Genomic DNA, 25,563 nt, shown 5'->3' on the forward strand with positions numbered 1-25,563 from the left:
TCCTCTCATCTCCCCCAAATGAGAAGGTTGGAAGCCAAGGGCCTGGACATGGACTAAAAAATACAACAGTAGTCAGGCCTTCCAAGAGGACAGGAGCTGGGGCGGCTCCTTCAGCTGCACATTAGATTTGAGGGAAGCCTGTCCTCTATGGGAGGGGGCTCAGTTGTACCTGTGGCCACAGGTGAAGTGTCCTGGAAGCAGTCACAGGCCTGTGAACACCAACCAACATCTCTGCTGACCTCCCTCTTTTTCCCTTCCCTGTAAACTCTGTCTGTAGTGGAGAAACTACTGGTTTTATCTCCACAAAGGAACTTTTGTTCTTCTGCCCTTCACACAGAAAATTCTCCTTCCTCCTTTACTCAAAGCTCCCTTTTCTTCATCTGATGTTTGCTGGTCATCCCCAGAGAGGTGGACAGTCACAGTCTCATTTCAAACTCAGGCTATCTTGAGAAATTCCCAAAACCAAGTCCCGAAGATGCATTTCCATGATGTGTTTCCTGGGAAAGTCTGGGTCTCGTTTTAGGGCCAATAACTTGGTGTGTGATCTTGGAAAAGTAACTTAATCTCTCTGTGACTCAGTTTCTTCATCTGCAAGATAGGACAGTGCAGGGTCTTGGAGGTTTGAGACACTATAAATAAGCACAAAGCTGAGTGTGTAGCAATTGGGAAGTGCTCAGTAAATCACGGCTGCTGTAATTATTGCTAGCTATCATTAGTTAATGCAGATTCTAATCACACTACCAGTTTTCACAGTTCCAGTTTTTTGTGGTGGTTGTTTTTTTGTTTTGTTTTGTTTTTGTGTTAATGCCCAGAGCCAGGCACATGGTAAGTACATGCTCTAGCACTGAGCTACACCCCCAGCCTTTTTTCACACTTTATCATTCAAGATTTTGTAACTGTGAGTGGAAGTCCACTTGCCTTTATACGATGAGCTGTGCCTGGATCTCAGAAAGACTAGAAGGAGAGGGTGTTGTACTTTCTTTTCATATATATAGTTATTACCCTTGTCATTTCTTGCCATGGGAGAAGGGAGGGCTTGTTTCTGATTAAAAACCAATGCGAGTAAACACAGAGTAATCCTTCTTGTTCCCAGGTTGTCATTTCAATGCATTCTATCTATCTATTTATGTATGTGAATGGGAGTACTGGAGATTGAACCCAGGAGCATTCTATCTCAGAGCTACACTCCCAGCCCTCTCTTACTTTTTATTTCAAAATAGGCTCTTGCTAAGTTGCTGAGGACATAGCTAAATTTCTGAGGCTAGCCTCAAATCTGAAATCCTCCTTCTCAGTCTTCCAAGTACTGGGATTACAGAAATGTGTGGTGGTACCCCGACCTCATTTCTGTATTTAATTTTGTGTTGTTTCCAAAGGTGAAGAAACAAAAGATGAAATATTTTAAAATTTGGGTTTGCCTATGTACAGTGGGGATCTTAATCTTGGCTGCACATCAGAATCCCCCAGGAAGCTTTAAAAACTGAAGCCTGCATCTCACCCCCAGAGATTCTGCTTTAATTGTCGAGATGAGGCCCAACCATCGGGATGTTTTAAAGCCCCCCCAGGTGGCTGAGTACGCAGCCTGGGTTGGGAACCACTGATCTACAAACTCAGTCAATACCAAAGCCAAAGCTGGATTCTAGTAATAGCTCTATCTGTTTCCCAAGTGACTTGTGTACCACAGTATTCAAAATAGTTTATGTGAGTACATAAAACTTCAAAGTGGCTATTTCCACTTTGAGCTAACTTGGTAGATTTGAGGGAAGGATAATAATACAGTTTCTATTTTGAAATTTCAGTTCCTAGATGACCTCTGGGTTCACTGGACAGGAGAAGCATTAACCATTACCCTTTATTGAGCTCTTAGCTTGGCACTATGCTAAGTACTTCCTCAGCTCTGCACATTCAGTACTCCATTATGGTCCTTAAAAGAGGCCAATGTGTGAGCTCCAGTGTTGGCCATGTTTGATTATGAGGACCCTGAAGTCCAGAGAGCATGTCTGTTTTCCCAGGGGTAAACTTGAGCCCAGGTGCATTTGATACCAGAACTTTGCTGATTCTCTACCCCCCACCCCAAAAGGAACAACTTATCCAGAGTTTCTTAGACAATGGGATGTGCTTGCTTCAGGGTTGTACACATTTTAAATATGAATGCTCTCTTTGGTAGATCAAGAGCTTGTATAAATTTTATTTCAGATTCACTCCCAAGTTGCCTTCATGGGACTTAGGGGCCATTTAAGAAATTAATTCTTTCCAGGACTTCAGGAGAGATGCTTTACTTTAGAAAAGCATCTACTGGTACATGTAATCTACTCAGTCTTTTGCTTAGTTTTCATAGTAACTCTCTTGGCCTCATTTGGCCCATGAGGATGACAAGGTCCAGAGAGGACATCCATTTTGAGGTGGTGACTAAGCTGTTACATCCTCATTCTGCAGAAAGAGGAACTGTCACCCTAAGTATCAGTTATCTACTAAATATTAGTGAGAACTGCCACTAATTGGCTCTTAATACATATAGGTCTACATCTTGTCATTATTATTATTATCTTCATTTTACACATGAAGAAACTGGACATGAGAATGGTAAAGCTACCAGCCCAGAGTGAGAGAGCTAGTGATTGGGCTCAGTGTGTGTTTGCTTTTGGTGATTTTAACTTCCTAATGAGAAAAATCGCAAGACATGGGCATCACTTTGCTGGCGGGGCATCCGGAGACAACCATATCTGGAATAAGCCCTTAAAGCAAAAACTAGATTTTCTTTCTATGAGCCAAATGGACACTTAAAAGTTGTTGTTAAATGAATGACTTTTCGCCAACCTTAAATATCACCCGGAGGTCAAATAGGCAAGATCTGGAGGGAACTCACCAAGTGCCATGTGCATGTATGTTTCTATCACTCTGGACCTCATTTTAATGTGTAAGTATAATGCACCAATAAAAATGTATTTAAAAACAACAGGCTCTAAATATTCCTTCTTCCATCACCCCAGTGCAAGACTGCTCTGATGTGAACTGGTGAGATGGTGAGAACTGGCTCTTTGGCAGTTTCCCACTGGTCCCACTCAGAAATGCTGTTTCTCGCAGTTGCAGATTGCTGGTGAGGGTCCAGTGATTTTTCTCAGGCCATCTCGTTATCACATGCACACTGAGGACAGAAGCACATCTCCCCTCTCACTAAGTATAAAAATGCCTACTTATTGTCTTCTTCTTCGAGCACATAAAAAAATGTGCTATCTTTGGGTTTCCTGAAATACACACACATGCACACACAAACACATAAAATTCTACAGGGAAAATAACTATGTAATAAAGAAAGAGGCAATGTGGTAAACAAATGGGGTCTCGGGGGAGATGAAGTGCCTAGTCACCCGTGTCAGGCCAGAGGATCACTAATTGAGTGCAAATCTTTCTAAAAATGTCATTTATCCCCCTACAGGGCATACAAAACCATCGAGGATGATGACTTGAAGTTTCCCCTTATATATGGAGAAGGCAAGAAGGTAGGCGAAAACACTTCCCAGAGAGGGAAAGGCTGGCCCCTTCTTACTCTGATAGCCTGGGGCGGTATGTGCATTCCTTTCAACAGCTTGAGATTTTATAGCCTGGGCAGTTTGAAAGAATATTCCATCCATCATCCTCAGGGTCACTTGTCTTGAGGGTCTAAGGAGTGGCAGAGCTTGGGGGTAGAGGTGGCCAATGAGCTGGAGAAAGGAAATCAGTTTGGTGCAAATAATATCCCCACTTCATAATCCATCTGAGCAACTGCTTACGGTGTTTAAACATGACCACTTTCACAGACATCATCTCATTTTGTATCTGACAACAAGCTAAGAGTCATACCCACTGCGTAGACAGGGCAGCTAGGACTGCAAGGTTAAAACAGCTCAGGCAGGCTGCATAGCCAGGAAGACCAGCAGCTGATGCAGAGCCCGGCTCTCCACCCCTTCCAGGTTCTCAGGCTCCACTCTAAAAGCTCTGCTTTGCAAGCCTGCTTTTCTACTAGTCTTGAGGAAGGGACTCCAAAGCCTCAATGTAATTAAACCATAGACTCATATAAACCAGAACTCAGACTGAGGGGAAAGACCACCCTTGGCTCCTAGGGCCCAGACAGAAGCAAACACTGAAAGGCACAAGGTTGATCCAAAGGAAGCCTGGTGAGGGTAAACTCTTTTTTTTTTTTTTTGAAGTTTTATCCATTTATTTTTTTATCTTTCTTATTTTTGGTGGTACTGGAGTTCCTGGAAACCCTTCTATCTCCGTGCTACACTCCCAGGCCTATTTTATATTTTTATTTGGGAACAGGGTCTCTTAAGCCAATGTGGCTGGCTTCGAACCTACGTGATCCTCCTGTCTCTGCCTCCCAAGCGCAGGGATTACAAGCGTGCGCCACCACGCCCGGCGAGGGTAAACTTTAAAACATGCTGTGAGCAGAGACCTGGAGGAGGTTGGACTCTTGGAGCAGAGATGAGGAAGCTCTGAACCCCTTTATCAGTTAGAATAAACATCTTCTGCACTGTTGCGTTCTTTCTGGAGCACCAATGCATTTCTACTCAGTGCTGAGAGCTCCAATCAGAAGAGGAAAATGTGGTCATATTAAGAAAACTCTTCAACTAAAATTTCTCTCAGTATTTAGAAGCTGTATCAAGAAAAAAGGACTCACAAGAAAAGCAAAGCTTGCCTTCCTGGGCAGAAAGGGGAGAAGAGGAGGAGAGAACACAGAATTAAGTTAGGGGCTCAGTGTGGCCCTGGCACTGATGGTAGGGATCTTAATGCTAGGAGGTATTTCATTAATGGAAGCACAGCACAGATAGGTGACCTGTGTGGGGATCACTTCATAAAGTGATGCGCCCTTCTGTGTCACTAGCTATTGGTTGGAATCACTCCTGATAGGAGTGTGTGTGCTCTTCGATACAGCGAGCACCATTAAATAAGTTCAATTCACCAAAACATCATGGTGCTCAAGCCCTTCAGTTCATTAAGGCTTGACGGGCCCATGATGAGCAGCTGGCAAGTTCTTATTGCACCCATCAGCCTATTTAAAAGCCGCTCTGTCTCCATTTGGCTGTTGTTGGTAGCTTTGCCCCAACCCCGTGTTTCTGGCTAAGGACTCCATGATTTCTGGAGCTCTGTCTAGACCCCTTACCCAGGTTTTCTCTCTCTCTGCATACTCCCACACAGGAGTCTCAGAGTACTTTCACAGCTGTTGCTTTTTACTTCCAGAAATGCTTTTAAGGATTTGTGTGGGTAACACCTGTATACTTTGTAAACAAGTTCAGGAACTAGCAGGAACATCAGATTTCTTTGAATTAAAACATAGGCATATGCTTTTTCCAGGCAGCAAAGCTGCCATCAGGGAGAGAGCACAGGGGACTCAGAGTCATCACGTTGAGAGTTGAACACTTAGCGAGAAGGGAGCTCACCCGGCCTCTGGGAAGAGCAGAGGGCTTCTGCAGCCTGCCTGGCCAGGGGTCCCCAGGCCTCACATCTCATGTCTGCATTTTATTCTCTTCAACTCTGGCCCTTCAGAAATATATCATGGTCTCATTTCTACTCTGATGTACACATTGCCTACCTTCTAATTTGAGACCAGCTCCAGAATCCACAGCCTTTTTGGGAGACTAGGGATATTTTGTTCCTTCCCACCCCGAGGGAATTTGTGGGAATGTTAAAAGGATAGATGACAGGGTTACTAATTTTGCTTTCTCCCGCCATAAAGCTTAACAGTTGAACCTTGGGAGGACAGGAGCCACCTCCAATCTTTTACATGTTTTGCTCATGCCAATCATAGGGCATGGGGCATAGCTAGAGTCCAGGGAACATTTGCAGAGCAAATGTGTTATCAAAGGATAGATGAATGGGTGGGTGGGCAGATGCTAGTGGATTTATTATTAACTAGTTTAGGTGGCTACAGAAATCACATGTGATTTGGAGTTCATTTATTGAACATTATACCATCCAGTCTCTATAAGAGAAATCTGTGAGGAGACAACAGCCCAATACCCTTAGGTTACCTGGTAAATAATCAAATACTGAGTGATTTTGGTGAGCCCTTTCTTGGTAACAACTACCTACCACACAATTAGCGATAAGGGGCATAGGAAGATGGGCAAGAGGAACTGGAGAATTCTTTCATTAACCCTCAGCTCATAGCAGCTGTAGTGTGATGGGATGTTTCTGTTCTGCATGTGTTTCTGATAACCCTCTGCTTACACTCCTAGGCCCGGGTCATGGCAACTATTGGCGTGACCAGGGGACTTGGAGACCATGACCTGAAGGTGCACGACTCCAACATCTACATAAAGCCATTCCTGTCTTCAGCTCCAGAGGTACCGCTTGAGGTTTTTATTTCTATTTCATCCAATGAAATATTCTCTCCAGTCTTCCTTCACTGACTCTTCCCCCATATCCAGACAGTAGCCAACTTGTGGTGCGTGTACTACTGCAGAGTCTCTCCTGTCTCATTCTCATACTGACTCTCTCTCTTTATACCTTTATCACCTCCTGCCTAGATGCACAGCCTCCTGGTGGCCTGTCTCCTCTGGTCCATCCCACAGGTTGCTACCACGTGAATTTCCCCAAGGAAACACGCTCACTCCTAATTGCTCAGGAACCTTCAATGTCACCCCAAGGCTTGGATAGTAAAGACAGACCCCTTCACTCAGCATTCAAGGCTTATAATTTGTTTGACTTTCTAATCTGGTCTTTGTTCCCCTGTACCAGCCGGCAGACTTGTCTCCCATACAACCTTCAGTCTCTCAGATGTGTTTCAAACTAGTCTTTCTACTCAAAATGTTCTTCCTCCCCATCTCTAAACATCCAACTCATCTTTCTCTCCATGGTTTAGCTCAGATGCTTCTCCTGTGGGGATTCCTGATGTCGCCCTCCCTGCGCCAGGAGCAATAGTATTTGTTTTGTTTTATTTTATTGGTGTATTGTAATCATACATCATGATCTAATAGCAATTTTATCATCTGCCTTTTATTACTATTATTCATATATACCTATCCTCTCATTATATTTTATTACCTAGAAAACTCCTATCATTTAGTTAATTGTTTGGAGATATTAAATTGAAAAACATATTGGTCTTACATTTGGTTTTTAAAATAAATGTGTTTTCCATGATACTAGAAACCATTAGGCTCCATGTTTTTTTCAAAGTATATCAAGTAGAATAATAATCCCTATACTTGGGAGGCTGAGACAAGAGAATCACAGGTTTTAGGCTACCCTCAGCAACTTAGCAAGACCCTGTGTCAGAATCAAAAATGAAATAGGGCTAGTGTATAACTCAGAAGTAGAATGCCCCTGGATTCAATTCCTAGTACCACAAAAAAAAAAAAGAGGAGGAGGAGGAGGTGGCAGCAGTGGCAGCAGCAGTGGCTATTTGGTGGCTCCTAACATGGGTTTCCTTCCTTAGTGCTATCAGGGCTGGCATCTCTGCAGTTCTCTGACTTTTCCTTCATGGTTTCAGGCTGGTGGCAGCACCACAGAGTGTGACATTATCATGAAAGATGGGAAGGGGGAGCAGCCTTTATCCAAACAAACCTGCACTTGCATCTCACTGGCCACAGTGTCACATGACCTCCCCCAGCTGCAAAGGAGGTTTGGGAGGGAGGCTTTACCAATGCTGCAGTAGAGGCAAGTTGAGGAAGAATAAGTCAGGAACCAAGTGTTTACCTTACTGTGAAATCACCTGTGAGGCACCTACACTGGCAACACTTGGAATGTAGATATAACTTTATCTGCACATTCTTCCCAAGAGGGTATGCTGGAACTTTTTTGGTTTTCTGTTTTTATTTTCTTTTATTTTTTTGCGGGGGAAGTTGTTTGTTGATATTAGAGACTGATCCCAGGTCTTTGTCAATTCTACCACTGAGTTGTAATCCCAGCCCAATAGGTGCTGGGATATTTGGGTTTGGTGTTCGGTTTTGTTTTATTTTGTTTTGAGTATATTCTTTTGCTTTGGTTTTTTGTTTTTGTTTTTGTTTGATACTGGGGATTGAACCCAGGAGAATTTGACATCAAAGCTATACCCCCAGCTCTACTGTATGGTTTTTGTTTGTTTTGTTTTGTTTTTTTAAACAGGGTTTCACTAGGGTGCTGAGGTTGGTATCCAACCTGTAATCCTTCTGTCTCAGTCTCCCAAGTACTAGGATTACAGCCATGCAGCACCACACCCAGCTTTGTTTTATTTTTTGAGACAGGATCTTGCCATGTTGCCCAGGCTGGCCTCAAATTCATGATCCTCATCCTGCCTCAGCCTCCCAGCTGGGACGACAGGAGGGAGTCACCTCACCCTCCTCTGCAGGCACTGTTTCTTAATGAAGGCTCTTTTGAATGGAGAAAGCTAAAAGCCACTCACGAGAACATCACAAAAAAAAGGAGACGTTGACTCTAATGATATTGGAAGAGGTAACTATGGCATCTACAAAAAAAATCTACAAAAAAGACTATACACCTACAAAAAGACTAGCCAGGCTTTGTGGGAGAGTGGTTCTAGAATCAAAGCAGTCAAAGCAGCCCTGGAGAGCCATGGCAGCAGGAGTCTGCTGACCTTCACAAGGGTCTGCCATCAGTGTGGCCAGCCACACCAGGCAACCCAGTTTCTCACCCTCTCAAGTCAAGATGTCTAGGGAGGAGCCTGCTGGGCCCTGCTCACCTTTTATACAAGGCCATGGGTGACTTCTCAACCTAATGATCATGTGTCCATTCACTACCTTCTTTGGACATAGACAGCCACCTTGACCCACCCCTTTGGCAGGGTTGTGAGCAGGAATAGTTCCTTCAGGGTCCTTTAGAACTGGAGCTTGGCTCCCACAGTGCATCTAAATCCTGAGACTAAGAGGTCACTCAGAGAAAAATTCCTAGCAAATATTAGGCATAAAAGACAAACATTTCCTCATATCACCCAAGATTTTAAATGAGGTCAGCTTGGCACAACCATTTGTCAAGGACCTTCCCGTGTCCACTCTTGGAACCCTCAGCAATTCTACGTGGATGGGATCACTACTACAGAGGTGTTTGAGGTCCCCCAGAAGCTAGAGGTCTCAGGTTCTGGCCAACATGAATTGCTGCTAAAACTTTTTCTTACCAGAGAAAAGGAATAAATACTGGGCCTCCGATTGTTTCCTCCTAACTCCACTGAGAATAGGGCTTATAATGGCACAGAAACGTATGTATTCTCATTGGCATGTGGACCATGCCTATAATCCTAGTATTTGGGAGGTTGAGACAAGAGGATTGCAGATTTGAGCCCAGCCTCAACAACTTAGTGAGACCCTCAGTAGTGTAATGGGACCTTCTTTCAAAACTGAAAAATAAAAATAAAAATGGCTGGGAGTGTAGCTCAAGGGTAAGATAAGCCTGCGTTCCATCCCAGTACAAAAAAAAAAACAAAACAAAAAAAAACCAACAACATTATTTTGATATTTTCTCCCTCAGGGGAGAGGTATTTATCAGACATGTTAAATGGTACCTTCTCCTTTCTAGAAATATCCATCAGGATTTCAGAAAACACCAATTAAGTACTTTACTCCCTAAAGAAAACTGAAATAGCTGAGAGTGGTGGTGCATACTTGTAATCTCAGTATTTGGGAGGCTGAAACAGGAGGATCACAGGTTCATGGCCAGCCCCAATAATTTTAGTGAGGCCTTCTGAAACTTAATGAGACCCTATTTCAAAATAAAGAATACAAAAATAGGGCTAGGGAGGTAAAATGCCCCTTGGTTCAATCCCTAGTACCACCCAAAAAAAAAAAAAAAAAAAGAAGAAGAAAACTGAAAACCTCCTTCTTACTTCCTCTCTCATATATGCATGCATATACTTTATAAAGTGTAGAAAAGTTATCTTCTTTGAAGAAGAATGATCTCTGTGCAGTTAGGTTTTAGATCATCTAATGACTGCTGGTAAAGATCTATTCTTTAAAAAAAATATTTTAATAATTTTGAAATCTATAACTATAGTAACCATGCTATGCAATAGTGCCCTGAAATGTATTCCTTCTGTTTAACTGAAACTTTATACCTTTGAACATCTCCCTATACCCCAGACAACATATTAAGATTTTTACATACAGCATCTCATTTAATCCTCATAACCATTCTATGAGGTTAAGTGTAGCTATTATTGACATTTTATATATTGGGATTCAGGGAAATAAAAGAATCCCCCAAAGTTGTACAGTTATTAAGTATCAAACTGGTCTGCCTAATTAGTTCAAAGTCTACAGGGGAGAGAGCTGAGTTTGAGGAAATATCAATAGTCAAGGTCTTCGAAACCCCCTAAGTAACTGGTTCAGGGGCTTTAGAGGGTTACTTTGTCTTGAACTCAAGAGAGTAAGTAGTTTGGTCTTGAGACCTCAGTCGACAGACTTTCTCAGAAAAATAGTGTTGGCCTTAGATTGCAGTTGGGGCAAATGGTGGTGTAGTAGAAAAAAATAATTGGGAGAGACAATAATGGCTGTGTGTGTGCGCACACGTGTACACATGCACATGCATGCGTGCACAAACCTAAGCCAGACCATACTGTGCAAAATAAGATTGTGTACCTATAATTTAGCTTAATGGATATGTAGTGTATATCCCAAGACTCTCTTGCATGGGATTAAAATTGTACATTTTAAATGCTTCCAGATGGAAAGCCCTTAGCCAGAGCCAGGAAATCGAGGAGGGGTGCCATTAGGAGGGGAGAGAGGAACAGCTTCAGTTGGCTACTGTGGAAGAGAAGAGAAGAAAGAAGATAGGTTCTGCCTCCTCCCCACTCCCACCCCCAATCCTTGGGGCTAAAATGCCTTCCTCCTAGGGGATAGCTGTAAGATTATAGCCAAGAGAGATGGCTAAGGGACTTCTGTTGGTAGCCCAGGAAACCAAGTTAATTTATTTAAACCATCTAGTGAAGGCTGACTCCTCCCTGTCTTCAGTACTGCCCTCCCCCATCTGTGACTTCCTAAGAACATTACCCTGCTAAGCTTGGTCTTTGCCAAGCATGGCTTTTGATTTCACATTTGGGTTCTAAATTTCAAACCCAGATCAGTCTGGTAGTTTCAACGGTTAAAGGAGGGGTGGGTGAGGAAATGTGATTTAGTTCTAAGAAAAAGAGCTCAGAAATCTTCTTGGAAATTAGCATTGTTCCCATTCATCATTGTAGCTCCTAATTTGATTTGATGAGTTAAATATAAATAAATCAAAAACATGTGGATCAAATTTACATAAAAAATGCACAGGGGTTTGAAAATTAGAGAAGAGTTTCTCGCCAAACACATTTTCGGTTTCACTGAACACAAGGCGCTGGAAAAATCTCGAGTTTGCCAAACCTGAGGAGCAGCTGCCAGGTTTGCTGAGCCTCTTCAGACCTTCCGGGGTAGAAGACAGGGATTTCTGGCCAAGCCCTGGATTCCATAGGAGGCCCCACCAAGGGAGTGGAGGCTTGCTAGCAGCTGGCTACAAGTGGAGTGTCGGACATTAGCACTCTCTGGTGACAATACCTTGTTTTGTCCCTGTGACAACACACACTTCAGCCCAACCCCAACAGAAGGAAAACATCTCCAGCCTGATCCCAGTCTTCTTGCTTCTCAAGCTCATTTAACTCTTTCATAGCATCCCAGCAAGAGTTCAAGTAGGAAAAAACAAAAAACAAAAGGTATTTTAACTCTCAGGCTCTGGAGCCCAGGCCCTCCACGTTTCCCTCGTTGCTAGCGATTCTCCCACTCCAGTCCAGCATGCCCGCTGTGTCTTATGACCAGGCAGCTTGGCACTGGCCTGAAGCCGAAACTTCCAGATGTTCTCTGCTTCACGCCCCTTTTTGGCCTGTGACAGGCCCTCTGGACAGCTAGGATTCTTTTTAATTTCACCCTTCTTTCCACACCCCACTCCAAGACTGTGCTGCTGCCTGCAGCCCCAGTGTGGGCTCTCGGAAGAACAAGGCCCTTTTCTGTTTGGGAGCTGGTTACAGCGCCAACTCCCTCCCCCACTCAGCAACCCCCTCTTGCTGTCCCTTCCAGAGGGAACCACAAGGAGGCTAATTTTCTCTCTGCCCCATTTTTTCTTTTCTTGGTGTTCAGGATTTCTATCAGCTGTTTTTTGTTTGTTTTGTTTTGTTTTATAATTCTATGCCACTCATTTAGCTCATTCTTGAGAATTTGTTATCTTAGAGATTTTTTTTTTTTATCTGAAATAACCTTTTCTAAAAGAACAGACTTTAGATCTAGTATTCAGCACAGCACCAGGGCCTACACGCAGGATTTCAGCTTGCTGTTCCTCTTCCTTGCAGAGGGGTGAGAAGCCTATATTGGCAAGGTACTGGCAAAAGCAAAGGAAAACATCAGTGCGATAGCCTGTCGTGAGGTCTGGATGTGCGGCCGGAGATGGTCAGTACATGTTATTCTTCCTTTCCTCCTGCCTTCTGGAAGGTTCCACACTTAGGGATTCCCAGTGTTTGCTTTCATGTGAAAAGAGAATGACTACTTTTATTCAGGACACCTGCTATCTCTCATGAAAGCATGAATTTTGAAGGTCTTATTTTACATCTTAACATTTACAGTCTTCTGGTTCTTGGAGAATTCTTGTGTATCAAGCCAAAGACTCATTTGGGGACAAGAGTGTGTTTTGCCATATTTTGTGCTTTCTGCATTCTGACCAGTTCATAAATAACAATATTGGTATACAATGACTTGGGTAAATGGCTGTGTTGTATTAAGTGAAACAGGATAGGCTGTATATACAGAGTATACATATAGGTGAAAAAAAATGTATATGCATAGCTGAACATCTTGAAGTTTTCTAGAAGGGTAGCAGTAATTATCTTTGGGTGATAAAGGAGAAAAAAGCTTATTTAAAAATCCCCTAGATCCCTAAAAATAGAAGACCATAGGAGACAGTATAATAATAGAGTGGTCACACACTCACACTGGGATCACACTGGGGCCAAAAACTCAAAGTACTCAGCTCAATCCTTAGTACCACAGAAAATAACACAAAATATACTTTTATCTCTATACCTACTAGTTGAGTGATCTTGAAAGAGCTACTTTATCCAAATCTCCATTTTCTCTTCAGTTAGAGAGAAAGAGAGGAATAACACAATGAGGTTGTTATAAAAAGACGCCAAAGGAAAAAATTAAATGACATCTATATAGTACTTAGCATAAGATCTAGCATAATAGATATAATCTCCAAAGCTGATGTGGTGGCTCACACCAGTATTTGGGAGGCTGAAACAGGAGGATTGAAGGTTCAAGGCCAGCCTCAGGAACTTAGCAAGACTGTGTTCAAATTAAAAAGGGTTGGGGTTATAGCTTAGAGGTAGAATATCCTCTAGGTTCAATCCCCAGTACCACAAACAAATAAAAATAAAATAAATATAATCTCTTAGCTCTTTTCTCCTATTCCATCAAATCCACAAAATTTTAGTGACTTTTTCTATAGTGACTATGAGTCCAAAGTACTTGAATAAAACACCAGGGAACAGGTCCTCAAGGAATTAGAATTTGGGGCCAGTTGGAAGGCAAGACTTGCTAAGTAATAATTTGCCATAAACCCTGTTTCTTGCTTCCTAAGGGACGAAAGAAGTTTGAATAAGGGGGGAGAGAACTATATGATTTAAAGAAGAGGCAAATAAGTAGGACAAGAAATAGAAAGGAGCAGGAGCGAGTTTGATGTGAAATAAAATTTGCCTTAGGGAGTTCCTGAGTTTGGAAGATTAGTTCGAAGGGCTGTTAGCTATAATAAGGCTAATTACAACAGGAGCCCTTGAACTGGACCTAAGGAAATAAGGGGAATATCTTAGCCTGAAATCGTGTGTAGACAGGGAAGCTACAGGAGGGTAAAGAACTGCATGCAGGGAAGCCACTATAGAACAGAAACCGACAGTGAGGAATTAAACTTAGGATGGGGACTGTGGAGACCGAACGGAGGTATATCTGAGAGAAAGGGTTGGAGTTTTGCTTTTGTTTTATTTTATTTTTTTAATGTAACAAGAATTGATGGTAGACTTGATTTAGAGGATAAAACAGAGTGAAGTCTAGGAAGGAAGGAAGGAAGGAAGGAAGGAAGGAAGGAAGGCAGGCAGGCAGGCAGGCAGGCAGGCAGGCAGGCAGGCAGGCAGGCACACTAGGGATGTGGCCCATGGCAGAGCACTTACATATCATGTGCAAGGTCCTGAGTTCAATCCTTAAATCCTTAAGAATATAAGGATTTAAGAATATAACACAAATTATAGGGCTGGGAATATAGCTCAGTGGTAGAGGGGAGGGTTTTCCCTTGAAGAAGCCATATGTTGGTTGGGACTGGAGTGTGAGCTCATTACGTGCAAGGCCCTGGGTTCAGTATCGTGTGTGTGTGTGTGTGTACATGCGCATGTGCATGCATACACACACACACACACACACACACACACACACACACACACACTTTGCGTTTTAGGTTTAGAGAAAGGAAAAATGGTGACTCTTTGGAATCTGAGAATAAAAAATAATTTTATGGCTCTTCTGAGTTTTCTGAACCAACTTAAAAAATAAACACAGGAATCTGAGATGAAAATAATTTTATAAGTTAGTATAAAATTAGATTGGAAATCATGGTTTGGACTTAAGATCAAAATGAACTCCCAAATTAAACTTGTCCACTGGACAGCTGTAGACTACTTTCTAATGCAAAGAAAGAGGGTTTTCCTAGTATTTACCCACTGGAAGATAGTAGTAGAGGCAACAGGTGCCATTTATAGATGAATAGGGACCAAAGAGAAGATTCTAGATTACCATTCCTATAGGAAGAGAGAACCTGCAAGCGTTAATCCCAATACAAAGTTTCTGTGCCTTTATTGACTACAGAACAAACCACCTCGAAAACTTAGAGCAATTTACAATCAGCCTTCATCATTCTGTGGCCATAGTCTGTGGCTATCTAGATGCTTCTCCCTCGGGATCTCTCATGTAGTTATAGTCAGATGTTGGGCTGGAGCCATGTGAAGACTAGGCTGGGCAATCCAAGATGGCTGGCCATTGATATTGGCCATCAGATGAAAGTTTAGCTGGGGCAGCAACACATGTCCTATCCGTATGGTTTTGACTTCTCATAGCATGGGAGCTGGATTCTGAAAGAAACTATGCCAAGACCAAGTGGTTCAAGAGTCCTAGAAAGAATCTCCGAGGCTTCTTAAAGTCTAGCGTCCAAAATGCCACATTCTATTGATTGAAGAAATCCCTGAGGGCAGGCCACATCTGAGGAGAAAGGAACTGGAACCAGCTCTTGGCATGAGGAGCAGCAAGCTTGAACGAGGAAGAAGGCAATTAATGGGAGTCTTGTGGGAGACTTCCAATGCAGCCTTTCTGTAGATTGCTCTGTCTAATATAACACCGTGAGGATTTAAGTAATCATCATCTGTCTTTCCAGTGCAAGCTAGTACAAGGAGATGAATTAGATATTTGGCGAATTATAAAGGAAAAATACTTACAAAGAAGCAAATTAAGCTTAAGTATTGGAGATCTTTGCTCTAATCAGGCTCTACAAATTCTCCATGTTGCTGGAAAATGTAGGAGGATGGTCCGGATGGGGAGGAAAAGAATAGGTGTTACCATCAGTAAATACCTTTGTAAACATTTCTCCAACAAAGGGAGATAAGAATCCAAATTTCCGTAATTTATTGTGGCTTATTTTTTTCGTTTTTAGATAATAGTCAATTTATTATCTAAACTTGTATTCATAATTACTTTTGCATTCTTTGTCTGAAAGAGAAATATCACAAAGAATGGATCCCCCTATACAAAGGGAAGGGTGATACATCCTTGGGAACTATGTATTCCTCTCCACCACCACCAGCACCATCACTTGGAATATGTTGGATGGGGATTACGTGTTAAGAGTGTTTTTCAGAGTGACCTTTGGTCATTTGCTTTAGAATTGTCTGAAAACATGTTTATTCCTAGGACCCACTCTAGACCTGGTGATACCAATTTTTCAGAAGTAGATTCCATTTTTTAAATCGACTTCTTTGATTCTGGTACTTTAACCATGAGAGATTAAAGACTTGGTCTTTTGGTCTCCATCTCTAAGCTTTCCAGCTGAGCAGTAAAAATCACTTGTATGCAGCTGTGTGTCATTTATATGGATGGTTTAGCCATGACTTAAGATTTGCCACCCAGCTATTTGAATAAAAGAAAAAGTTGATATTTTATTTTCTCTTGACACTCTTAGCAATTCATAAAATTTATGGTCTCACAATGAGAGCCAAGCTGTAAGTTTGTGTCAAACATTTCTTTTTTTTTTTTTTTTTTTTTTTAATTTTATTTTATTGGTGCACTGTATTCATACATCATAGTGGGATACAAACTTTGGTAGACATACGTGCACACATCGCCCAGTCAGCCCCCACCCGATCCCCACCCCATTCCCTCCCCATCCCTCCTTCCCATGCTTGGCTTAGTGGTTGACATCTAGTATTATAGCAATTTATCCAAAATTAAAAATGATAATCTCACATAACAGTTTCATTTGTCTGATGCCAAGCTTTTGATGATTTAAAGATAACATTTCAATATTTCTTTTTGCTTTCTTTCTTACCAGATCATATTTTTTTCTGTTTTTTTGTTGAAACTATCATATATTTATATATTTATTTTTCAGAAAAAAAATCTATCCTAATATGGAATATGAATTCTAGATACCCAAAACGATCTTGAAAAAGAACAAAGCTAGCAGATATATATTTTCTGATTTCAAACCATATAAAGCTACAATAATTGAAACAGTGTAGTACTGTTCTAAAGGCAGATATATAAACCATTGGAGTTAAATACAAGCCTAGAGCTAAATTCTTCCCTATATTGTCAAGTTATTTTTGACAAGGTTTCCACGAACATTTGGTGGTGGGAATAATAATCTTTTAACTAAATATTGTTGAAAAATAATAATTACATGGAAAAGAATAAAATTGGACCCTTACCTAATCCCACATACAAGTATTAACTCAAAATAGATAATAGACCTAAATATAAATCTTAAGACTATAAACTTTTAGAAGAAAATCTGGGTCATAAAACCTCACAACATTGAAATTGGCAGTGATTTCTTGGATATGATTTCAATGGCACAGGCAACAGAAGAATATACAAACTCCCTAGAAAAAAAAAAAAAAAATATTGTATATCCAAAGATAATGTAAACAGAGTTAAAAGTTACTAATAGAATTGGATAAAATATTTCCAAATGCTATATCTGAAGGTATATTAATATCCCAACTAGAAATCCTAAAAATTAATAACAATAAAGGCAAACAATACAATTTAGAGATAGGTAAAAGACTAACATAAATAATGAATCTCCACAGATAACCAATCTTAGTTGTCTGTTGGATGGAAACTCTTGTTTCTCTGGTTCTGGTGAGTGTTACCTATTTCTTCTTTGTAGTTAATCTCTTTGAGTATTTTCTCTAGCGCTGGTTTTGAAGACATAAATTCCTTCAGTTTCTGTTTGTCATGGAAGCTTCTTATTTCTCCATCTAATTTGATAGAAAGTTTTGCTGGATAGGAAATTTTGGGCTGGAAGTTGTTTTCTTTCAGAGTTTGGAATATGTTACTCCAAGCCCTTCTGGCTCTCATGACTTGGTTTGGGAAGTCTGGAGTGATTCTAATTGGTTTGCCTCTGAATGTCACTTGGCCCTTTGTTTTTGTTGCCTTTAAGATTCTCTGCTTGGCTTCCACATTGGTCATTTTGACAATGATGTGGCGTGGGGATCCTCTTCTCCGATCCTGTCTAAAGGGAGTTCTATAAGTTTCCTGGAGCTGTGCATCAACCTCTTGCTCTATGTTTGGAAAATTTTCTGCTATTACTTCCTTGAAGAGATTGTTGATCCCTTTGGTTTCACTTTCTTTTCCCTCCTCTATTCCAATTATTCTTAGGTTAGCTCTCTTAAGATGGGCCCATATTTCTTCAATGTCAGATTCCTGCTGTCGGATATTTTTTCCGAGATTAGAAACTATGCGTTCATTTTTGGATTGCTCATCTTCTAAGAGCGAGATTCTGTTCTCCATGTGGTCTAATCGGTTGTTTGTGCTTTGAATTGAGGCCTTTACTTCATTAATTGCATCCTTTATCTCTTTTTGGCTTATCCTTAGATATTGTTAGTATCTAAGCTGTTCTTGCAAAATAATCGTTTTATTGGATATTTCAGTTAAACATCCAGTATCTTTTTTTCCAATGATATATTACATTAGGGCATATAAGAATAGTTTTAGAAGTTTGTTCAAATAATGTAAATCCTTGGAATCCACTTTTTCTTTTTTTTTTTTGTGGTACTGGAGATGAAACCCAGGGGCATTCTACCTCCGGGTCACACTCCCAGACCTATTTTTGGTTGTTGTTTTTGAAACAGTCTCTTAAGTCAGCTGAGGCTGGCTTCAAACCTGCGCAATCCTCCTGTCTCAGCCTCCCAAGCACGGGGATTATAAGTGTGTGCCACCACGCCCAGCGCTTGGAATTCACTTCTTGACAACCTGGATCACTAAGTCTAAGGCAGGTCCTAAGAATTTTCATGCTTGGATAATTCTGAACCAGGTGACCCAATTACCACTCTGAGAAACATTGTCCTAGGTCATTCTTTGCTACAGCACTTCCACTTAACAGTCCTAAAGTGGGATAGAGAGACATCCATATTCTAGTCCTGGGTCATGTGAGTGAATCTTTTGACAACATGTGGCTCAACACCAGGCTCGAAGGTTAGAAACATGATGCACTCCCTTCTCTGCTTGAACACGAATCTGCTGTGACCCAGGCTTCTTGCTATCAGAATATCTGCAGCCGGGGGACTGCCCTTGCCACACAGCAAGTGTGCCACACTTTACCCATATATGTGTCCTTTCTTCTGAGTCAGCATGCACAGGAACTTGCTCATTTGTCCTCTTGCTCACTTGAAGTCTCTGAATCCCCGCCACTGTGAAGAGTCCTGTGAAGTAGTAACATACTGTGATCCTTTCAGTCCAAAGACCAGAAGGATCAGCCACAGGAATCAAGCTTAGCTGTCATTCATGATTCCTACCATAGGTGACTACAGTACCTGTCCCCTGAGCCAGGACCTTCCGAGAGTTAAAGGGAACAGGCACTGTCACCACTGATACCAGAAAATCAAGCACAAATGGAAGCCCAGCAGGCAAGCAGGGATGCACGGTCAGTGCACGCCTCACCCCCTGAATGGACTGTGGCAACTCAACTCGCCCATGCTGTGCCCAGACACGCACTCTCACAGGCTGGAATTTCTTCTGATCCTCAGCTCCAGGTACAGGCATTTCGGTGAGCTTGTGCCAATGGGCTTGTTTCTCCTACGATTACTAAGCTGGATTCTAGTCTATTTGTTCACTAACTCATTTGGTAAGCTTTCACTTAGCAGTGAATAAGTTGTTGGAAACATGATGGAAGGCATGTGTCATAGGAGCATTCAGCATGCAACTGTGGTTCCTTCCTATAGTTTACCTCACAGAGGCCTCATATGTGGGGAAGAAGGAAGCCTGCACTACAGCATCCAGGCCCAGAGCACTCCAGGCTATCTTCACCACTATCTAACATTTCAGCTGGTTTCAAAACTTTCTGAAGTATGAGATTGTATTCACCCCCCAAAGGCAAATGTTTATTTTGTCTGTAGATACTTTAAAGAAGGCACTCAAGAATTGCTGTAGCATTTTTCTAGTACAAAATTATGCCACAGCCAAAACATCCAGCTCCTTTTGGGTAGTATGATTGAAATACTACCAGTGTGTTTGAAGTACTTAAATGCCACCTGAGTCATTGGCAGCCAGTGCTCTGAAGTCACAAGGCCAGTCACATCAAGGTCTAACCCATTCTGTGCTGATGGAGTCAGAGAACATTAGCGCCATCAAGGGCCCAGTGGCCCCCTGGTCCTACTTCATTTCACAAAAAGAGACACGAAAGACATGAGAAGTCAACCTCATACCTCCCCATTGCCAATGGAAATTAATCTAGTTTTTTTTTTAACTAAACCAAACCAGGTAAAGCTGCCCAGATACCTCTCCCATCCCCAGATTGTAGTTCCCCCACGTGGAAGCATATCATGCCTAACCGGTCCTTCTCAATATCCTATGTCTGAGAAATCAGTATGCCTTTTATCCAGTATGCCTAGCAGGTGGTCCCTCCGCTTTGAAAATGTGAATGAACAAAGTTGTTTTGCCAGGCTGCTAAGAGCAGAGATGGGTCTCAAACCCAAGCCTTTTGCCACCAGGTTCAATGTTAGTTTCATGACTTCACATACTGTAGATAAGACTCACTACAAAGAACTTGGATGCAATCTTGTTGGCCAGCCAGAATGCCAATATTGCCATAGTCTATTTGGTTTATAGGACTACAAGGAAATATAGTGTAGTTTTTTCTTCTTGATACAAATGCCAGATTCAAATTTCTATAGGTTGAGCACTTGGGTTGGCCACTTGGAATAGAGGTAACAAGACTTCCCATTCTTTCTTTATTTTGGGGAGGGTACTAAGGATTGATGCCCAGATCTACTGCCAAGCTACACCCAGCCCTATTTAATTTTTTGTTTTTGAAACAGGACCTCACTAAGTTGCTAAAAGACTTGCTACATTGCTAAGGCTGGCCTTGAACCTGCAATCTTGCTGTCAAAGCCTTCCAAATACTGGGATGACAGGTGTACGCCAACACGCCTAGCCAAGGCTTTATATTATTTTTATTTTTCACTACAGTATCATCAGCCTTTATCTTATGAGCCACCTTGACTTTTCTGCCAAGCACGCTGTTGAGAGGCCTAATCATTGTAATTATAAGTGAGACTTGGGGAAGAGAACCTCGGGTTCCCTGAGCCTACTCTATTCCTTTCCTCCAACCAACTAGCCTGTAAATGTAATGTATTATTAACAGGTGATAAGTGCCATAAAGAATAACCTGTAATGCATTATGTCCTTCCAGATGATTTTATTTGGCCTTTCTTACAGCTATATGAGAAGGCAGAACAATGTTATGATATTTATTTTTCTTGAGGTTTTTTTTTTATTTTTAAAAAATGATTTTGTAGATGAGAAAATTGAGAGCCAAGGAGAATAAGGAGCTTGTTTCAAGTCGCAAAGCTGGTTAAACACAGAGACCTGAAGCAAGGGCTTGCTCTTTTCCCACCACAAAGCCAGGCCTGAGCTGCAGGAGCTCATCAGCCTACACTGAGCACTTCAAAGAGAAAAAAAAAAAAAGGCTTGGAGAATGTGCTAAGCTGATAAAGACAGAAAAGCTGCGCCGGGCATCCCAGAGAAGCAACAGAGATTTGGCAAATAGATGATGGATTGATGGATTCTTTTTTAAAAGTATCTTCAAGACACCAGTGTCAGCTTACAGTGCTATGAGCTTTCGTAACATGCCACCTAGATCTCATCAGCAATAGGACAAAGATAGGAGAATGTATCAGACAAATGCTGAAACAGCACTGAGTGGAGGTGCGGTATTAAAGAGGTGCTTGTCACAGGCTTCTGTTAAAACAGGAGCCAGAGATGGCATTACAGACATCTATAAGTACTGGGAAGCCAAGAGCCCTGTGAACAGTCAGCACTTGGCTCATTCAGTGGCCAAGGTTCTTGATGGCCCCCAGTCTCCTTCCTGTTCCCCAACACAGCACTTTTCTTTTTGTTGGCATCTCCGCTGAGGAAAGGAGAGGAGAGGGAAAGAGTTTGCTACCTCTGTTAAATATCCTAACATTACATTTCAATAAATATTGGGTGGTATCACATTTATCAAGCTTAAACTATGGGGTCACCATGATATTAGGAGGTCCTCTGAATGAATTTTAGAGTTTTTTCTTCTTTTCCTATTTATTTCTGTCTCTGCAAGAATGTCAGGAAGTGCTATAATGTTTTACACTATGAAGAATACTTCTAGGCCCACAGGAGAAGTGTAAAATGGAATTTCTGGTTTCTAGAAGTTGGGTTTTGGAGCAAGAGAAGATGACCAGCTCTGTTGGTGTTCACTGTTTACTGAACAGAGGTAAATGTCCCACAGTGGAAAGACTGTCTTTGATTCCTGAGTCCTTTTCAAGCACTTGCCTCTCTTATGGGCACAGAAACAAAGAGGACAAGGCAGACGTGCCCCTAGCAGAGTTTATTCCCTATGCAGTATTTTTCAAGATAGGAAACCCCCATGCTTGCGCTGGAATTACTGGAGACCTTATTTACAGGACAGTGGGGCCCCACTCAGATCTACATATCATTATTTTTAAAGGTGGGGGTCCCTGAATCTTAACTGGTTAAAAAGTACCCAATGTGATTCTTAAATTCATTAAAATTTCAGAATAACTAACCTTATAAAAGAGAAAGGCAGATGAACCTAGATGTGTACACATAGGTAAATATTTTACTAGTAGACTTGAAGGTGTGTGCCCACAGAGGACCAGGAAAGAGAACAATGGCTGCTCCTTGGTCCTCCGTAGTATTTCTGTGACAACAGAGGGTATCATCCACCCTTTCCAGCCACCCTTGTTCACTGCTAGTCTAAGACTTGTCTACACACTCTTAATTCAAATTAGTATCAGGTATCAGAAGGAAAGAAGGAACTTTGTCACTTTTGTTCCCTGTTTCTCCAGTGCTTAGCATACCACAGGTACTCATTGTACAAGTTATGAAGACAGAGGAGTCCAACAGCCCCAGCTCTTAACTGCTCAGATTAAAGATGGTCTTCGACTTGGTTGTGGGGATTGAACTCAGAGGCATTCAACCTTTGAGCTACATACCTATTTTTTTCTTTTTCTTTTTCCATTTATTTGTTTATTTATTTTGGTGGTACTGGGGTTCCTGGAAACCCTTCTACTTCTGGGCTACACTCCCAGACCTATATTTTTCATACTTTTTTATTTGGAAACAGAGTCTCTTAAGCCAGCGTGCCTGGCTTCGAACCTGCGCGATCCTCCTGTCTCAGCCTCCCAAGCGCGGGGATTACAAGCTTGCGCCACCACACCCGGCTTATTTTTATTTTGAAACAATGTCTCACTGGGTTGATGAAAGTCTTACTACTTGCTGAAGCTATCCTCAAACCTGTGACCCTCCTGCCTCAGCCTCCCAAGTGCTGAAATCACAGGTGTGCACCACCACACCTGGTTAAATAACACATTTTGGAGTTTTCTCTTTTCTCGGGCTGGCGATATACAGTAGGATCCTCCCTCATCACACTGGGCAGCAGTAAGCCACAGCTTCCAGTCAGCCTCAAGGAGAAACAACTGATACTCTATATCATACTACTGGAAGCAGTGCCATTCAGGAGGCTAACTGTATTAAGTATTTCCAACTTACCAATGGGTTTATTGGGACATAACTCCATCATAAGTCGAGGAATATCTGTATATTGCAAGATACCCAAGGAGTCCTGTGGCCTCTTCCTCCCATTCTTGGCAGGCAGGAAGCAGGGAAGGAACTACTTAGAAGCGCTGACCACGTTCTTCAGGTCCCTTCAGACATTTGTCTATGCACCTCTCCGTCCTGGGCCTGTAGAGTCCTCTGGATGCCTGAGTCCTTCAGAGGCGCAGAGCCCATTAGTTTGATGTGAGGCTTCCAGGAATATTGAGAAGCTATTTCAAGAATTGAGCGGGGGAACTTTGGGGAGATGAGTGTGGTCTGATTGAGGAAGGCCAACAATAGCTTCAGGGAGGGAAGGTCGGGCCCCAGAGCCCACTGGAATCCTTTGAAGCCCTCGCTCTCGGGGAGGATGAGCATGCAATGGGCCGGCCTCCGTGCAATCCAATTCTTCTGAAAGCACTTCCACTAAATGTTCTGCATCATAGGTTAATGCATAAGACACCAGTTGTAAGTGGAAAGTTGGCAAAGTCCTTTGGAAATTGGCTAAAGGGCAGGAAACAAAGGGTAGCAGTAAAAACCTAAAAGGGATGTTAATTGAGGAGTACCTCCAGGGAATAGGGTTGCTACTAGCTTTTTATTATTTACATAAAAATTAGGTGGAGAATGGTATTGAAAGGGGCTTTCATGTTGGCTAATGAAACTGCATTAGTGAGCTGTGAGTGGAAATGTGAATAGAATTAGGGAAGGGTTCCACTTATTGATGGAATTGAAGGGTAGCATTTTCTTTTTTTTCTTTTTCTTTTTTGCTTTTATATAACTTTATTTTGAATTTCTTTTTTTATTGGTGCATTATATTCATACATCATATCGGGGTAAAAAACTTGTGTGTAGAGACATGCACACATCACTGATTTAACCCCTACCCAATTCCCACCCCATTCCCTCCCTGTTCCTCCCTCCCTTGCTTGGCTTAGTGGTTGACTTCAATATGTTTAAGTACATTGTATGTTTTAGAGATTTTCCTCTTCCCCCCTCCTTTCTCCTCCTTTAGGTTGTCTTGTTTGCTCCTCCATAGGATTTTCTTTTTCATCTAGAGTTCCTTCTATGACCCAATTCTCCCTAACTCTCACATATTAGGGAAAGCATCTGATTTCTTATTTTTTGTGACTGACTAATCTCACTTAGGATAACATGTTTGTACATATGAACCCACACTGGTCTTTTAGCCACGTTTCCATTTGAGAGCTAGGCTGGACGACTTTAGCTTGAACAACTCAACCTGTCACATTTCTTGGGTCAGCAGTAAGCATTTTAAACAGTTTTGGCACCCTACTCATGGGGCAGATCCTGAATTTATTCAGACCCCAAAAGGTCTCAATTAGATCACGGTTATGGATTGGGCCCAGACATTTATACATCAAGTCTTTAAAATATGCCCTTGTTCACAAAGCCTACTGTGTAAGTATTTTACAATGCGTACATGAAAACTGCTAAGCTAGGGAGAAAAAGGGAAGAGGAATCAGACTTCAATTTATTAGGGACAAAGATAAAATGGTATTCTCCCAATCTCTTTCCCCCTCTCTTTCTTGCAGCTAGGGATTGAACCCAAGGACACTCTACCATTGACCTACGTCCACAACTCTTTTTATTTGAGACAACTTCTTGATGTATTTCCCAGGCTGCCCTCCAATTTGTGATCCTTCTTCCTAAGCCTCCAGACTAGCTGAGATTACAGGCATGTGCCACCAGGCCTGGCTGCATTCCCAATTGCTTGAGTAGTAATATTCCTGTCCTTTCCAGGTGAGAGTCTATGATCTCTCCAAATATGAGCATGGAGCAGATGATGTGCTGATCTTGGCCACCGATGGACTGTGGGATGTCTTGTCAAATGAAGAAGTAGCAGAAGCGATCACTCAGTTTCTTCCTAACTGTGATCCGGATGATCCTCACAGGTATGTAATTTCTATGATTATCAAGCTGTTCCTTCAGCATTCTCATATGACACAACTGAAGGTAATAGCAATCATGAAATGCTGTCCCTCATGATTTACAGTAGAGGCTTATATGAATAGTTCAGCAACCAAACTGCTAACCAGACTATATCTTATCAGAGCTACTTTATTGACCAAAGAAAAGTCCTCCTTAAGTTGAACCAAGATGTAGGTGGTAAAGAATTTGATTTCTCACATATTTTAGCAGCATATCTTTCTCATATTCTTTCTCCATATCCTCCAGTTTATCCTGTTGATATGAGTGGTGAGATATCCTCCCTAGTATTGAT

At 41.8% G+C, this 25,563-nt stretch overlaps 1 protein-coding gene across 1 annotated transcript in view; it reads left to right on the plus strand.

Annotated features, from left to right (window-relative positions):
* Positions 1-25,563, plus strand: part of PPM1H (protein phosphatase, Mg2+/Mn2+ dependent 1H) — a gene marked incomplete at both ends in the record, with an annotated part of 281,266 nt that overhangs the window by 233,286 nt on the left and 22,417 nt on the right. Inside the window, 3 exons of the mRNA XM_080705408.1 lie at positions 3,434-3,497; positions 6,216-6,323; positions 25,083-25,234. Of these exons, the coding sequence (XP_080561534.1) occupies positions 3,434-3,497; positions 6,216-6,323; positions 25,083-25,234 (324 nt within the window). The remainder of the gene's footprint in view (positions 1-3,433; positions 3,498-6,215; positions 6,324-25,082; positions 25,235-25,563) is intronic.

Source organism: Muscardinus avellanarius (genome assembly GCF_963383645.1).
Source record: "Muscardinus avellanarius genome assembly, chromosome: 11".
Lineage (NCBI taxonomy): Eukaryota > Metazoa > Chordata > Mammalia > Rodentia > Gliridae > Muscardinus > Muscardinus avellanarius.